Source organism: Phyllobates terribilis, unplaced genomic scaffold (assembly GCF_046119375.1).
Source record: "Phyllobates terribilis strain yellow unplaced genomic scaffold, ASM4611937v1 Scaffold_2__4_contigs__length_985480577, whole genome shotgun sequence".
In the NCBI taxonomy this organism is placed as follows: domain Eukaryota; kingdom Metazoa; phylum Chordata; class Amphibia; order Anura; family Dendrobatidae; genus Phyllobates; species Phyllobates terribilis.
The window spans coordinates 257,246,759-257,264,466 of NW_027362762.1; the positions used below are offsets into that span (position 1 = coordinate 257,246,759).

General features: G+C 44.6%; 1 protein-coding gene across 8 annotated transcripts in view; it reads right to left on the minus strand.

Annotated features, from left to right (window-relative positions):
- The window catches only part of DACH1 (dachshund family transcription factor 1), a 510,801-nt gene extending 508,178 nt beyond the window's left edge, over positions 1–2,623 (minus strand). For 3 of the 8 annotated variants that reach the window (XM_073663956.1, XM_073663952.1, XM_073663951.1), the window contains exon 1: positions 1,529–2,623. In XM_073663956.1, coding sequence (XP_073520057.1) covers positions 1,529–2,244 — 716 coding nt within the window. In that variant the 5' untranslated portion in view covers positions 2,245–2,623. The remainder of the gene's footprint in view (positions 1–1,528) is intronic. The other 5 variants (XM_073663955.1, XM_073663953.1, XM_073663959.1 and 2 more) reach the window with 3 other exon arrangements.
- Positions 2,624–17,708: the final 15,085 nt, after the last annotated feature.

Genomic DNA, 17,708 nt, shown 5'->3' on the forward strand with positions numbered 1-17,708 from the left:
TTTACAAGCTAATCACAAACTGAGATTATAGGCTTCTTCCTCTATATTTGAGTCACTCAGCTATGGCTGATCTGCCAATTTGCTTATTAGAAAGTTGGTCTGACCTTTCCATACACTTAAATTTCATGTGTACTGTAATCTTGCTGGATAATAAAACCTTCTAAGGGTCATTGAATTTATGGTTTGTATCCAGTACTGTGACTATCAGTGAAATCTGCCCCCCATGGGAAAAGACAGCTCTGTAGTGTCCCAGTAGGTCACTTGCTCTTTTCTTCATCTCCAAACATCTAAATCCCCTGTGAATTCCATGAAGTGTCACATGTTGATCCCACAACCAATGATCACACCTAGGCCAGGCTGTGGATGCCACAAATGAACCTTCCCCTGGAGTATAGTTTATTATGTTTGTTTACAGGAATAATCTTCTGGTTGCCTGTCTAATGTTTCAAGATGACTTTTAGCAGTGATTTTTAATCAGCTTCCCCCCAGACACCTCTTCCAATTCCCCTGCTCCCTTTAACAATTTGCTCTAATGCTTTCTGCTTGTTCCTCAACACTAAACTTTCTGAATGTTTCCAGAGGGGAACTAGCAGCTTTATCACCAGCTACCCATGCACTTTTCCTAGCAGTTTACCTATATTAATAAATGGTATTATACATAGCGGCAGCAGCTGATGGCCTGGAGGCCCTAAAAATAGATCGCTGCACATCCTATAATCACTTTAGCATTGATGTTAGCACAATAATACAAATTAGGATATGATGAACCGTACTATTAGCGAGTCTGGGTATCTACTGTAATAATCGCCCTATTAAAGAGTTAACTATCTCATGGACATACTGCAAAACTTTCCTTTTGGTATCGTCTGCATGAAAACTGGCCACAGATACAGAACAATAGTGACCTCCTGTTACTGATAACATATCGATCAGACACTGATCAGTGATCAATAATCATAAATGTGTGTCACATGTAATTGCCAACCTGACTAGTCTGAAATGACAATGACAGCAAGAAAATTAAGAAAAACTGAAACATAAAGAGGTCGCCTGGTTCATTTTATAATATTATGTGCAGATAAAAGAAGGCAATTGGGTTATTTAATATTTCCTAAGGCCACAAATAACTAAATATATATGTGTATATTCTATAGACTGATACTTTTGTAACTTTCAATCCTTAAGTGACAATACCTGCTGCTTAAATGCATTCCTCATGGTTAATCAATGGAAGGGTTAAAAGGCAACACTAGGCAGACACTGGGATGTACTGGGCAGACACTGGGATGCACTGGCCAGTGGTCAGAGTGCACCTTCAGACATTATCCTTTCACATGAGTGTCTCACATGCTTTACAGGACATCTAGAACATAAACCTGGACCATAAGTGAGACTTTGTGCACCACACTGCTCCAGCATGGACTTGCTAGCTATAAGTGGCTAGATCTCCTGGTGAGATGCCAGCTTGGCCCATGTTGGGGCATACCCAGTAACTTCCACATAAACTTAGTAGTCACAGTGTACTCACCTAGCGTTTGTGCAGTCGTTGTAGAGGGTCTCAAAATCCTTCCTGGAAATGAGTTTGCAGCGATTGACCCCGGGTTGAATGGCCCCCAATCCTCTCAAGATCCGGACTTGCTCCACATTACACACCACTGGGGTGATCTCCAGCCTCTTGAGCTTGGTGTAGACGGTATGAAGCCCCCCCACCAGATGCTTCAAGAAGAGGTCAAAAGCCTGGGGCAAGCAGATGAGCTCACAAGCCTCCACTGTGAAGGAGGCCACCTTGGCCCCTCTGAGGTCCACCATCCTGCACTCATTGTTCTGAGGGATGTTTTCCACTGGAGAAGGAGTGGAGTAGACCGGCTTGCCGGGCAGGTTGGTGCTGGGGGCACTGCTGCTGCTGGTGGAGGTGGAGGAGGTGGTGCTGGTGGAGGTGCTGGGGATGGCAGCGCTGTGGTGGTGGCTGCTGTTGGTGGCCAGGCTGGGGCTACCACTGCTCCCACCACCTCCTGCTGCAGCTGCTGTCCCTGGGCTGCTGTTGACAATGCTGATACTGGTGGCAGCAGAGCTGCTGATGCTGGAGGTCACCGTGGTGGCTGCTATGGGCTCCGGTCTGTACAGACTTGGTCCGGATAAAGAAGGAGTTGGAGAAGCTGAAGATGAGGAGGACGCGGACGTGGAGATCACTGGCTGAGGGGTCACCAGTTGGGTCGGTGGGATGAGAGCAGCCGACACGGCCATGGTCACATAGGAGTCTTCCCAGAGTAACACTGCTGACAAGAAGCTGCACTGTGGGGAGGGGAAAGTTCCACGGGGAACTCACATATAATACACGAGTGACAAAGAGTCCAGGGGGGAGGATTAACCCCTGATCCCCCACAAGTGCACAGCCCGGCAGCAGCAGCAGGCACTTGCTCTGGGCTGCTCGTTTGTCTCTTGTCTTCCCCGAGTCTCAGTAGAAAGTTGAGAGATGAAGGTGAAGAGGAGGAGGAGGCTGGCAGGACCCCGGAGCTCGCTGGCAGCACATTGATCAAAGATTGAGCACGAATGACAGAAGGAAAATGAGGCTGAAAAGTGCTGCCTGTTCTGTGCACGGGTTGTTGTTGTCACACGGTGCATGGGAGGAGCTCAGCCAACTTGTGCTCTGCTCCCGAGCTGCAGCCCTGAGGATGGAGGCACAGGGCTTCCTGGTGTCTCTCTGCCAGGGGCAGCTTCCCTGCCAGCCACAGAACTTCCATGTAACTTCACTGACAGTCCTGCACCTATGTAACTTCTCTGCCAGCCCTGCACTCATGTAACTTCTCTGCCAGACCTGCACTCATGTAACTTCTCTGCCAGCCCTGCATTCATGTAACTTCTCTGCCACTCCTGCACCCATGTAACTTCTCTGCCAGTCCTGCACCCATGTAACTGCTCTGCCAGTCCTGCACTCATGTAACTTCTCTGCCAGCCCTGCATTCATGTAACTTCTCTGCCAGCCCTGCACCCATGTAACTTCACTGCCAGTCCTGCACCTATGTAACTTCTCTGCCAGCCCTGCACCTATGTAACTTCTCTGCCAGCCCTGCACTCATGTAACTTCTCTGCCAGTCCTGCACCCATGTAACTTCTCTGCCAGCCCTGCACTCATGTAACTTCTCTGCCAGTCCTGCATTCATGTAACATCACTGCCAGTCCTGCACCCATGTAACTTCTCTGCCAGTCCTGCATTCATGTAACTTCACTGCCAGTCCTGCACCCATGTAACTTCTATGCCAGTCCTGCATTCATGTAACTTCCCTGCCAGTCCTGCATTCATGTAACTTCTCTGCCAGTCCTGCACCCATGTAACTTCTCTGCCAGCCCTGCACTCATGTAACTTCTCTGCCAGCCCTGCATTCATGTAACTTCTCTGCCAGCCCGACATTCATGTAACTTCTCTGCCAGTCCTGCACCCATGTAACTTCTCTGCCAGCCCTGCATTCATGTAACTTCTCTGCCAGCCCTGCACCCATGTAACTTTTCTGCCATTCCTGCACCCATGTAACTTCTCTGCCAGCCCTGCATTCATATACTGTAACTTCTCTGCCAGCCCTGCACCCATGTAACTTCTCTGCCAGTCCTGCATTCATGTAACTTCTCTGCCAGTCCTGCATTCATGTAACTTCTCTGCCAGCCCTGCACCTATGTAACTTCTCTGCCAGCCCCGCACTCATGTAACTTCTCTGCCAGCCCTGCATTTATGTAACTTCTTTGCCAGCCCTGCACCCATGTAACTTCTCTGCCAGCCCTGCATTCATGTACTGTAACTTCTCTGCCAGCCCTGCACCCATGTAACTTCTCTGCCAGTCCTGCATTCATGTAACTTCTCTGCCAGTCCTGTATTCATGTAACTTCTCTGCCAGCCCTGCACCCATGTAACTTCTCTGCCAGCCCTGCACCCATGTAACTTCTCTGCCAGCCCTGCATTCATGTACTGTAACTTCTCTGCCAGCCCTGCACCAATGTAACTTCTCTGCCAGTCCTGCATTCATGTAACTTCTCTGCCAGTCCTGCATTCATGTAACTTCTCTGCCAGTCCTGCATTTAAGTAACTTCTCTGCCAGCCCTGCACCCATGTAACTTCTCTGCCAGCCCTGCACCCATGTAACTTCTCTGCCAGTCCTGCATTTATGTAACTTCTCTGCCAGTCCTGCATTCATGTAACTTCTCTGCCAGCCCTGCACCCATGTAACTTCTCTGCCAGCCCTGCACCCATGTAACTTCTCTGTCAGCCCTGCATTCATGTACTGTAACTTCTCTGCCAGCCCTGCACCCATGTAACTTCTCTGCCAGTCCTGCATTCATGTAACTTCTCTGCCAGTCCTGCATTCATGTAACTTCTCTGCCAGCCCTGCACCCATGTAACTTCTCTGCCTGCCCTGCACTCTTGTAACTTCTCTGCCAGCCCTGCATTTATGTAACTTCTCTGCCAGCCCTGCACCCATGTAACTTCTCTGCCAGCCCTGCACCCATGTAACTTCTCTGCCAGCCCTGCACTCATGTAACTTCTCTGCCAGCCCTGCATTCATGTAACTTCTCTGCCAGCCCTGCACCCATGTAACTTCTCTGCCAGCCCTGCACCCATGTAACTTCTCCGCCAGCCCTGCATTCATGTACTGTAGCTTCTCTGCCAGTCCTGCATTCATGTAACTTCTCTGCCAGCCCTGCAAACATGTAATTTCTCTGCCAGCCCTGCATTCATGTACTGTAACTTCTCTGCCAGTCCTGCATTAAAGGTAACTTCTCTGCCAGCCCTGCATTCATGTACTGTAACTTCTCTGCCAGCCCTGCACTCATGTAACTTCTCTGCCAGCCCTGCATTCATGTACTGTAACTTCTCTGCCAGCCCTGCACTCATGTACTGTAACTTCTCTGCCAGCCCTGCACTTATGTACTGTAACTTCCCTGCCAGCCCTGCATTCATGTACTGTGATTTCTCTGCCAGCCCTGCATTCATGTAACTTCCCTACCAGCCCTGCATTCATGTAACTTCTCTGCCAGCCCTGCATTCATGTAACTTCTCTGCCAGTCCTGCACCCATGTACTGTAACTTCTCTGCCAGCCCTGCACTCATGTACTGTAACTTCTCTGCCAGCCCTGCATTCATGTAACTTCTCTGCCAGTCCTGCATTCATGTAACATCACTGCCAGTCCTGCACCCATGTAACTTCTCTGCCAGTCCTGCATTCATGTAACTTCACTGCCAGTCCTGCACCCATGTAACTTCTATGCCAGTCCTGCATTCATGTAACTTCCCTGCCAGTCCTGCATTCATGTAACTTCTCTGCCAGTCCTGCACCCATGTAACTTCTCTGCCAGCCCTGCACTCATGTAACTTCTCTGCCAGCCCTGCATTCATGTAACTTCTCTGCCAGCCCGACATTCATGTAACTTCTCTGCCAGTCCTGCACCCATGTAACTTCTCTGCCAGCCCTGCATTCATGTAACTTCTCTGCCAGCCCTGCACCCATGTAACTTTTCTGCCATTCCTGCACCCATGTAACTTCTCTGCCAGCCCTGTATTCATATACTGTAACTTCTCTGCCAGCCCTGCACCCATGTAACTTCTCTGCCAGTCCTGCATTCATGTAACTTCTCTGCCAGTCCTGCATTCATGTAACTTCTCTGCCAGCCCTGCACCTATGTAACTTCTCTGCCAGCCCCGCACTCATGTAACTTCTCTGCCAGCCCTGCATTTATGTAACTTCTTTGCCAGCCCTGCACCCATGTAACTTCTCTGCCAGCCCTGCATTCATGTACTGTAACTTCTCTGCCAGCCCTGCACCCATGTAACTTCTCTGCCAGTCCTGCATTCATGTAACTTCTCTGCCAGTCCTGTATTCATGTAACTTCTCTGCCAGCCCTGCACCCATGTAACTTCTCTGCCAGCCCTGCACCCATGTAACTTCTCTGCCAGCCCTGCATTCATGTACTGTAACTTCTCTGCCAGCCCTGCACCAATGTAACTTCTCTGCCAGTCCTGCATTCATGTAACTTCTCTGCCAGTCCTGCATTCATGTAACTTCTCTGCCAGTCCTGCATTCAAGTAACTTCTCTGCCAGCCCTGCACCCATGTAACTTCTCTGCCAGCCCTGCACCCATGTAACTTCTCTGCCAGTCCTGCATTTATGTAACTTCTCTGCCAGTCCTGCATTCATGTAACTTCTCTGCCAGCCCTGCACCCATGTAACTTCTCTGCCAGCCCTGCACCCATGTAACTTCTCTGTCAGCCCTGCATTCATGTACTGTAACTTCTCTGCCAGCCCTGCACCCATGTAACTTCTCTGCCAGTCCTGCATTCATGTAACTTCTCTGCCAGTCCTGCATTCATGTAACTTCTCTGCCAGCCCTGCACCCATGTAACTTCTCTGCCTGCCCTGCACTCTTGTAACTTCTCTGCCAGCCCTGCATTTATGTAACTTCTCTGCCAGCCCTGCACCCATGTAACTTCTCTGCCAGCCCTGCACCCATGTAACTTCTCTGCCAGCCCTGCACTCATGTAACTTCTCTGCCAGCCCTGCATTCATGTAACTTCTCTGCCAGCCCTGCACCCATGTAACTTCTCTGCCAGCCCTGCACCCATGTAACTTCTCCGCCAGCCCTGCATTCATGTACTGTAGCTTCTCTGCCAGTCCTGCATTCATGTAACTTCTCTGCCAGCCCTGCAAACATGTAATTTCTCTGCCAGCCCTGCATTCATGTACTGTAACTTCTCTGCCAGTCCTGCATTAAAGGTAACTTCTCTGCCAGCCCTGCATTCATGTACTGTAACTTCTCTGCCAGCCCTGCACTCATGTAACTTCTCTGCCAGCCCTGCATTCATGTACTGTAACTTCTCTGCCAGCCCTGCACTCATGTACTGTAACTTCTCTGCCAGCCCTGCACTCATGTACTGTAACTTCCCTGCCAGCCCTGCATTCATGTACTGTGATTTCTCTGCCAGCCCTGCATTCATGTAACTTCCCTACCAGCCCTGCATTCATGTAACTTCTCTGCCAGCCCTGCATTCATGTAACTTCTCTGCCAGTCCTGCACCCATGTACTGTAACTTCTCTGCCAGCCCTGCACTCATGTACTGTAACTTCTCTGCCAGCCCTGCATTCATGTAACATCTCTGCCAGTCCTGCATTCATGTACTGTAAGTTCTCTGCCAGCCCTGCATTCATGTACTGCAGCTTCTCTGCCAGCCATGCACTCATGTAACTTCTCTGCCAGCCATGCACTCATGTACTGTATCTTCTCTGCCAGTCCTGCACTCATGTACTGTAACTTCTCTGCCAGCCCTGCACTCATGTTCTGTAACTTCTCTGCCAGTCCTGCATTCATGTACTATAACTTCTCTGCCAGCCCTGCACTCATGTTCTGTAACTTCTCTGCCAGTCCTGCATTCATGTACTGTAAGTTCTCTGCCAGCCCTGCACTCATTTACTGTAACTTCTCTGCCAGCCCTGCACTCATGTTCTGTAACTTCTCTGCCGGCCATGCACTCAAGTACTGTAACTTCTCTGCCAGCCCTGCATTCATGTACTGTAACTTCTCTGCCAGCTCTGCACTCATACAGCTTCACTGCCAGTCACAGCACTCATAGAACTTTTCTGCCAGGCTCAGCGTTGCCTGCCTTACTTTCATGTATCTTCTCTGCCAACCTTGCACTCATACAGCTTCACTGCCAGCCCTGCATTCATGTAACTTCTCTGCCAGGAATTATAAGAAGGGGCTGTTGGGGATATTACAAGAGGGGATAGCTATGGAACATTACAAGATGGGGCTGGCTATGGTGGCATTGCAAGAGGGGGCTGGCTATGTTCCCATTACAAGAGGGGCTGACTCTTTGGACATTACAAGTGGAGGTTGCTATGGGGACATTACAAGAGGGGATGGCTCTTTGGACATTACAAGAGGGGCTAGCTATGGTGACATTACAAGAGGAGGCTGGCTATGGGGACATTACTAGAGGTGGCTGGCTATGGAGACATAACAACAGGGGCAGGGTGCGGAACATTAAAAGAGGCTGGCTGTGGGGACATATGGGGGGTTTGCTGGGGGACATTAGAAGAGAGGCTGGAAATGGGGACATTACAAGAGGGGCTGGCTATGGGGGCATTACTAGAGGGGGGTGGCTATGGGGACCTAACAAGAGGGGCTGACTGTGGGGACATAGCAAGAGGGGCTGGCTGTGGGGACATAAGGGGGGTTTCTGGGGGACATTAGAAGAGGGACTGGCTATGAAGATGTTACAAGAGGGGCTGGCTGTGGTGACATTACAAGAGGAGGCAGGCTGTTTGGACAATACAAGAGGGGCTGGCTATGGAAACATTACAAGAGAGGAATGGCTATTTGGACATTACAAGAGGGGGCTGGCTATGGGGACATTACAAGAGGGGGCTGGCTATGGGGACATTACAAGAAAGGACTGTCTATGGGGACATTACAAGATGGGGTGGCTATGAGGACATTACAAGAGGGGGCTGGCTATGGGGACATTACAAGAGGGGGCTGGCTATGGGGACATTATAAGAGGGACTGGCTGTGGGGACATAACAAGGGGAGTTTGCTGGGGGACATTAGAAGAGAGGCTGGAAATGGGGACAATACAAGAGGGACTGGCTATGAGGACGTTACAAGAGGGGCTGGCTATGAGGACGTTACAAGAGGGGCTGGCTATGATGACATTACAAGAGGAGGCAGGCTGTTTGGACAATACAAGAGGGGCTGGCTATGGAAACATTGCAAGAGAGGAATGGCTATTTGGACATTACAAGAGGGGGCTGGCTATGGGGACATTACAAGAGGGGGCTGGCTATGGGGACATTACAAGAAAGGACTGTCTATGGGGACATTACAAGATGGGGTGGCTATGAGGACATTACAAGAGGGGGCTGGCTATGGGGACATAACAAGAGGGGGCTGGCTATGGGGACATTACAAGAGGGGGCTGGCTATGGGGACATTATAAGAGGGACTGGCTGTGGGGACATAACAAGGGGAGTTTGCTGGGGGACATTAGAAGAGAGGCTGGAAATGGGGACATTACAAGAGGGACTGGCTATGAGGACGTTACAAGAGGGGCTGGCTATGAGGACGTTACAAGAGGGGCTGGCTATGATGACATTACAAGAGGAGGCAGGCTGTTTGGACAATACAAGAGGGGCTGGCTATGGAAACATTACAAGAGAGGAGGCAGCATTAAATTGAGGCACCGTATGCAGAGATGTTAGCATGGTGGAGTACATTGTGGAGATATAGAGAGTGTAAGAGAAAACAGTGGAGAGTGGACAGCCATGTTATAGGCCGTGGTTCATAAGGGCGAACAGTGTGCCAGTTTTAGCTGATAATTCCAGACAGTGGGGCTGTTATACCTCAATAAGGCGAACATTGTGGCGGGTGTCGCTCATAATCGCAGACAGTGTGGAGGTCATATACCATAGAAAGCTTATTTAGGTCATAGTATGGACAAATGTTTTTGTACAGAGGGCATTTTAATAACACTGTTATTTTTAAGGGCACCATATTGGGATCTCCTGCAGAAAACCAGAGAAGAAGGAATCTGCAGAGACGAGCTGTGGATGTGAAAAGTCACCATGGCATCAGGACAAGATGTAGATGAAAATAAATAAATTACTCAATCAGAAAATATGTCACCTATGAGGTACCTATATGTAAATGTTTACTTGTTGATGCTGACTACGTCTCATCAGTACTGCGGTTCCTGAATGGTCTGCAGTCTGATAATGACTGATAACAACAACTCCCAGCATCTCCTTACAATTGTTAAGGACATACTGGGAGTTGTAGATTCATGCGATAAAAATGTATATTGGCCTGAGATGACATTACAATTGATTGCTATACTAAGCTTGGTGATGTATTTATGTACTTATGGTGATTCTGGTGATGTACTCATGTACTGATAGTGGTTCTGGTGACGTATTCATGTACTGATGATGGTATTGGTGTTGTATTTGTTTATTTATTGACAGTGGTTATCGTGATGTATTCATGTACTGATGGAGGTTCTGGTAATGCATTAATGTACTGACAGTGATTCTGGTCATGCATTTATCTACTGATGGTGGTTCTGGTGTCGTATTCATGTTTTGATGGTGGTTCTAGTGACCTATTAATTTACTGATGATGTTTCAGGTGACATATTTATGTACATTTGATGGCTCTGGAGATGTATTCCTGTACTGATGATGATTTTGGTTTCATATTCATGTACTGATGATGGTTCTGGTGATGAATACGTGAATACATCACGAGAGCCATCAGTAGTACATGAATACAGCACCAAAACATACATCTCTACATGAAGAAGTCACCACAGCCACCATCAAGTTAGTAGAGATTTCCTTGCTAGTCCCTGCACTCATATAGAAGGTTTCCACTCTGATTAAGGCTGTGTGCCCACGATGCATTTTTTAAGCGTTTCCGCAGCGGCAAAAATGCTGCAGAAACGCTTAAAAAACGCATGGTAAAAGGCCTGCCATGTTCCCCAATGATAATCCGCATGTGCTGTGCACATGCTGCAGAAATTTCCTCTGCGGATTATCATTGCGGAAAAAAACGCAGCACTACCAATTATTTTGCGGAAGTGCTGCGTTTTCGCCGCCATTGACTTGCATTAGACCGCATGGATTACGCATCACTGCATAAGTAGATGCGCATTCCATGCGTTCTAATGTGCGGATGGTACCCAGGTCTAGAGAAGAGGAGACTCTCCTCCGGACCCGGGTACCATTGAAAACTGTAAAAAAAAAGAATAAAATAAAAAATAAATATATACTTACCTTCTGGCGGCTCGCGGTGCGCTCCTCCTTGCTTGGCAGCAGTTCGCGATGGAATGAAGGACCTGCGCTCATGTCAGAGTCATGTGACGCGTCACGCGACGCTGATGTCGGCAGGTCCTTCACTCTACCGCTGCCGGCAGCCGGGACGGAGGAAATCAAGACAGCGCGGGCCATCGGAGGGTAAGTATATATTTATTTTTTTAAATTCTCTCGGGTCACACTATATGAATCCATGCCGTTTGCATGGATTTATATAGTGTGACCGAGTTGTCAAGCACTTTCCAAGTGATGCTAAAATCGCTTGGAAAGCGCTTGTCAACCCGCATGCGGAAATGCATGTGAAGAACGCTTCACATCCGCTTGTCCCTGGCAGGAAAAACTCATGTACTATCCGCATGCGTTTTTTTCTGCCAGGGAGATGCAGAAACACTCAGCGAAAAATCCTGAGCATTTCTGCATCGTGGGCACATAGCCTAAGTCTCTTCTCATCAATATAAACTGTTACGGTGGTTTCCCTGTCTATCCCTGCAGTTACATATAAGGTTTCCCTGTCAGTCCCAGCTGTCACATATGAAGTTTCCCTGTCTGTTTCTACAGTCCAGTCACACAGTGGTTTCCCTGTCTGTCCCTACAGTCACATATGTAGTTTCTCTTTCTGTCTCTATTGTCACATATGTAGCTTTCCTTCCCAGTCCCTGCAGTCGCATAAGAGCTTCCCAGCACTCCCTGCATTTATACATGTAGCTTTTCTGCCAGTCCTTGTATTCACATATAAAGCTTCCCTACTTGTGCTATCTCCTATAACTTTCCTTCCTGTACCAGTATAATAGAGCAGTCCTGTCTGTTACCTCACCCTTGATACTTCCTAATGTGCACCTTTGAGGATGCCCAGGATACAGGCAGTGACATCTCATTTTAGCTCTGCTCTCCATGCTACTAGCAGGGGAAAGTTTATCCTTGTGACATTCCCACTTTACTTTGTTCAGAAGCAGTTCCCACCCCGCCCCGTCATTACACACAGCATCTTCTATGCTGGTACAAGATGCTTGAGCCTAGAGGTTACAAGTGGGAGATTACCACTCATTGTTATCAGGTAAAGTGCACCCCATGTGTGGCCTACAATGCTGAGCAGACAGTAACCCATACAGGCGTTCTCCAATCACACCAGCTTTATCTCTTCTCTCTTCTCTTCATCTCAACCTCTGTCTATCCCTCTCCCACTCTCCTTGTCTCTACTCATTCTATCCATCTAATTATCTATGGATACTATCTATCTAATATCTATCATCTATCTAATATCTATGTAATATCTATCAATCTTATCCTTCTAGCTATCTATGGATACTATCTATCTATTCAACGCTTTCGCTCACTCTCTCTCTTTCTCACTGTCTCTCCTTTAACCCCTCCCTCTCTCCTTCCCTTCCTCCCTCCCTCTCTTTCTACTTATTCTATCCATGTAGCTATCTATGGATACTATCTATCTTTCTACATCTTAGACATATCCAACACTTCAGGTTAGGTTTATTACTAATATTTGTTTGGCATCTGAGATGAATTTTCATGTGACGATAAAAAGGCAAATTGACGACAACTGATGGTGTACAGTAAATCTATAATTGCATCAAAATCATTACAAAGCTTATCTCTGTCTGCTATTCAATACCTTTTTTTGAATCATCTATCTATCTATCTATCTATCTATCTGTCGATCATCTATCTATTTATATCTCTATCTATCAAATCAAATAAAATGGGCAGGACTAAGTATATGTTAGCATTGTCAAGGCAAGTGGTAAAGTAATGGGGGATGGGGATAGTGACACATCCTGGGTGGGGTATGTGGGTCCAGAACATATCAGGCTCCTCTTAGTCTGTGGCAGGCACTGACATATTGCACTGCTATGGCCGCTCCAATTTCCTCTTCCCTGAGTAGTATAGGCATCTATCTTCCTTCTATCTCCCTATCTATCTATCTATCTATCTATCTATCTATCTATCTATCTATCTATCATCTATTTCCCTTCTATCTATATATCTCCCATCTATCTATCTATCTATCTATCTATTATCTATCTATCTATCTATTATCTATCCATATATCTATCTATTTCCAATATATCTATCTATATCTCTATCTATCTCCCTTATATCTATCTATTATCTATCTATCTGTCTATCTCTTATCTATCTATCTATCTATCTATTATCTATCTATCTATCTATTATTTATCTATTTCCAATATATCTATCTATATCTCTATCTATCTCCCTTATATCTATCTATTATCTCTCTCTATCTATCTATCTATCTATTATCTATCCATCTATCCTACAGTGTGATGATAACCGACCACTATAACTTAAATTTGTAAATGTAGATCCTTTAAAAGTTCTTCCTTAGATAAAAGATGTTTTAGTTCTGTGCGGTTGTTTTGTTTTCAGTAGACTGATCAACGGTCCAGGTCTACTCCGATCTCTTACATTTATGGCATATCAAAGAATCGGAACTTGCATATATCTCAAGAATGGCAGCCCATTGCTCGATACTATCAGTGAAGAGGTGGTTGAAATTCCCATATTAAAGGGAATTCTAACCAACTCTCCACTGACAATAGCAAATATCAGGGTCCTATTCATGAGATGGATGTAGGTCTCATTGCTGGGATCGATATCCATTATACTGTACATTTATGGCATATCCTATGGATATGCCATAAATGTATGAGATTGGAATACCCGTTTAATAATAGATAAATGTTACCAGTATTTTTTACTGTATTTATCAGTTTTTTCTGTTATAAAAAAATGTTTTTTTCCCTATGGTTTATTAGACAAACAAACCAAAATCAAAATTCTCCTATTCATTTTTATCGCAGGGAAATATTATTACATGCATTGAACTTTTAAAGATAACCTGTCACCAGGATATTGCAGTACAATCTGCAGGCATCATGTTATAGAGAAAGGAGAGCTGAGTAGATTGATATATAGTTTTGTGAGAAAAGATTCAGTATAACCTGCATTTTAATAATTTAATCCTCTGCGCTTTCTGGGATTTTGGGTCCAGTGGGCGGGGCTATCAGTGACTGACAGCTCTCTCTGTATGCACTCTTATACAAAGAAAGCTGTCAGTCACTGATAGGACCGCCCACTGGACCCAAAATCCCAGAAAGAGCAGAGGATTACATGCCTAAAACACAGATTATACTGAATCTTTTCTCACAAACCTATATATCCATATACTCAGCTCCTCCTGCTTTACAACATGGTGTCTGCAGACTAGACTGCATTTTCATTGTAACAGGTTCTCCTTAAATAATATATTCTCTTCAATGAGCGTGCTCACTTCCAATGCTGTATATTCACATTAGTTATACTTTTAGCACCATGAAACTTTTTTTGCAAGAGCGACAAAGTAGAGGTAGCAGTGGCTACCTTATTGCTTACAGCGCATACCTCAGCTGCTTCAGAAGCTCTTTTTGTAAAGTTAGGAGATATACTGTAGATATTCATTATTAAAAAGGAACCTCAAGCTGGTGGATTATTATATTCTGTTGCAACTGCACCTGCTGTAAAACCTCATTGTTGCTCCTGCAAAAGAAACTTCCTCCAGAACAGTTTTCCACATAATGCTTCCATAAGAAGAGATGAGCTGCGCCTATGGGGCTGTACTAACACTGTATTATCATCTGAAATCGGAATGTAGTGTTTATATAATATTATTTATAGACATCTCAAAGGAACATTTGTAGCAATATTATTTTTGTCTATTGTAATTTAGTCCGCATTTTATTATTTTCAATTCTTTATTTTAAAAATTATTTATTTTAAATTCTCCATCGAGTGACTAGGTTTTGCTTCCTGATTGGGAACCCTATTTAAACAATAGTATGCAACTGCAAAAATGATAGCCAATTGCCACAATTTAAAAATGTATTTTTTATTTATTAAAAATTGCATATCAAATAGAAATTAAGAATGAGTTACATAAAACATGTGGCAACATCACTGGCATGAAGGAAACAAGGATAGGTTCATGTTGGTAGAGAAAAAGATTTCTGAAAACAATTATATAACACCATGTAACATTGGCTATGCATGGACTGTCATGAAGCTAATTTTTAAAGAGGTTATCCCACCAACTACCACAGGATAGGTGATAAGCTTTGCAGCGCTGGGGTCCTGGGTTCAAATCCCACCAAGGACAACATCTTCAAGGAGTTTGTATGTTCTCCCTGTGTTTGCGTGGGTTTCCTCCGGGTTCTCCGGTTTCCTCCCACACTCCAAAGACATACTGATAGGGAATGTAGATTGTGAGCCCCAATGGGGACAGCGATCATCATGTCTGTAAAGTGCTGTGGAATTATAGGTGTTATATAAATGACCAACATAAATAAATAAAATAATTGTATAATCAGTGAGGGTTTGACTGTTGGTAAAATAGGAGTTTCATGTTCCCAATGTTAGTAGATCGATAGTATGCAAACATGACCACTGCACCATTTACTTCTGTAGGTCAATGATAGTTGTAGTGTATACATGACCACTGCTTCTATAGATGATAAATAGGGTGGTGGTCTCACGTGTGCGCGGCTGCTCCATTCAATATGTAACCTGTATTGTTAACCCATTTGGCGAGCACGCTCGGGTGCTCGCCAAGTATTTGCAGTGTGCTCGGCATCTATATTAGTGTCGCCTCAGCTGTATGTGTCACAGCTGTTGCTATGACACATGCAGGGATTGCCTAACAAACAAGCAAACCCCTGCATGTGTCACAGCTGTTTAACAGCCGTGACACATGCACCCGCGGCGATACTAACATAGATGCCGAGCACTCCACAAATACTCGGTGAGCACCCGAAAGGGTTAACAATACAGGCTTGCTCATCACTAGTGGGGACATATAAACTCAGTTGTAATTGATGAGGATCGCAAAGGACCATTAGTCATTATATATTCATCACCTATTTTTTGGAGAGTTATTGAATATTTTCTTGTGGGATATCCCCTTAAACTTTTATGTGATATGTGATTTCAGTAATTGACTACATGGTAATCAGTTAGTTGATGATTGGCTCTTATTCTTATAGGTGTATATATATGACAGAGTGCATACAGTGTACACATACACGATTCTTGGGATGCAGCATTTATACACATGCACTTGTATGTGGTGTATTTTATCTGCTAATGAACTTTGATTACCTAAACAATTTTATGTACTGACCTGTGAATTATAGCAGAAGCTAATGGTAGAGGGGTCAGCCATCTTGAAATGTGGTCATGTTCATTTCTCTTAAGTGTCATGAGGCTGGAGTGTAGCGAGATCCTTTTAACACTGATGAATTGAACATTTGTGTATGATGAGCAACACATTGCACAACTCATCAACGCCATTGCCAGGTGAAATCATTAGAATACATTCTGGAATGTGTTCTCAGACCCTGGATCCCCCTATTAAATCATGTAGCGTTTCTTAACAAACTATTGTTCCTATTTCCCAAGAGCATCAATCATTGAATACATGGAAACCACCAACTAGAGGAGTTGTTCCACCACAACAACAAAAAAATCTGTTTCGAGGAATTAATGAAAAGAATACCTCTGTTTAATGTTTCCTAGGAATCCTTGCAAGAAATGCCTTCTGTTCTTCACAGTGAATTAAAGGCTTGATGTAATTTGCTGTTTTGTTTTCTTTTCAACCTCGTTTTTTTTTTCTCTTTAATTTACTACTAGACAACCTTGTATTTTTGTTGGGATGTCGCAATTTTGAGTAATACCATTTTTCTCTTAAATTTATAGTAGCTGTGGCTGCAAATTGTAACCATTTGAGTTTCCTGCTTGTGTCAAGAGATGACTTATTGTACTGAAATCAATAAGGCTGTTTAAAATTCAAAGGCTTGCAAATCGTTCTGTTTGTCCTTTGATAAGGCCTGCACTGATTAAAATGCGACCAAGAAAGCGTAATTGCTGAACTAATTAAGAAGCCTTTAATTTCCTCTCTTTATTTATTTCCAGCAACTGTGTTTAAATATTCGGATCATGGAAACTAGTGTTACTGTAATAAACTTTATGTCATAAACAGGGCTGAGAATAAGCTATATGGGGAGGTTGGAATTCCTCTTGCATATGTACACCCCACTATTGATTTTTCTTTTGTAGATGAAAAATGAGGTCTTGATATATGAGGAAATGTGATGACTGTATAAAAGATACTTTATTTCTGCTCAGCTCATGAACATGATTTCCTACATGCTCAGTTTTTCAATCTTTAATTTTTAAGACTATTATTTATTTTTTTATTTTTTTATATTATAGATTGATTTTATTTTGATCACATATACAGTATATCTAATTTTTAGATATAAATAATTCAAGTCTTTTTAGGTTAAATCGCCTCTCATGGTTTTCATTTGCATTGTTTATACTGCACCATAAATAAGGTCAACACCCTGAATCATCAGTTTGTCTGGCAGCAGTAGATCATGAGTCTGCATACACATGGTGCCAAATCATCATTCACTTGGTATGTTCTATGTGTAATTGTATGAGTTTCCCCTGTCAGTACCATTGCCTTCCACAATTCAACAACATTCTTGGGTCAGCTAAGGACTCCATACACGATTGTTCGATTGATAGCTATTTCTTCCAACTCCCATATACACAGGAACGTTCAGTAGCATCTTATTTCCCACAGAGCAAAAGGATCGGCTGTTAGAAACCCTTCTTTTCTCTGGCATCATCTGTTGGGGAGAGTCCGATGGTCCCCATACACATTAGCAATGTCAGCAGACACCAACGATATTTGTGCGTTTAACCGACTTTCATCTAAGGTGCTCTATCACACATTGGTGATGTAAAGTGTGATAAGAGATATTGTAGATACTCTAT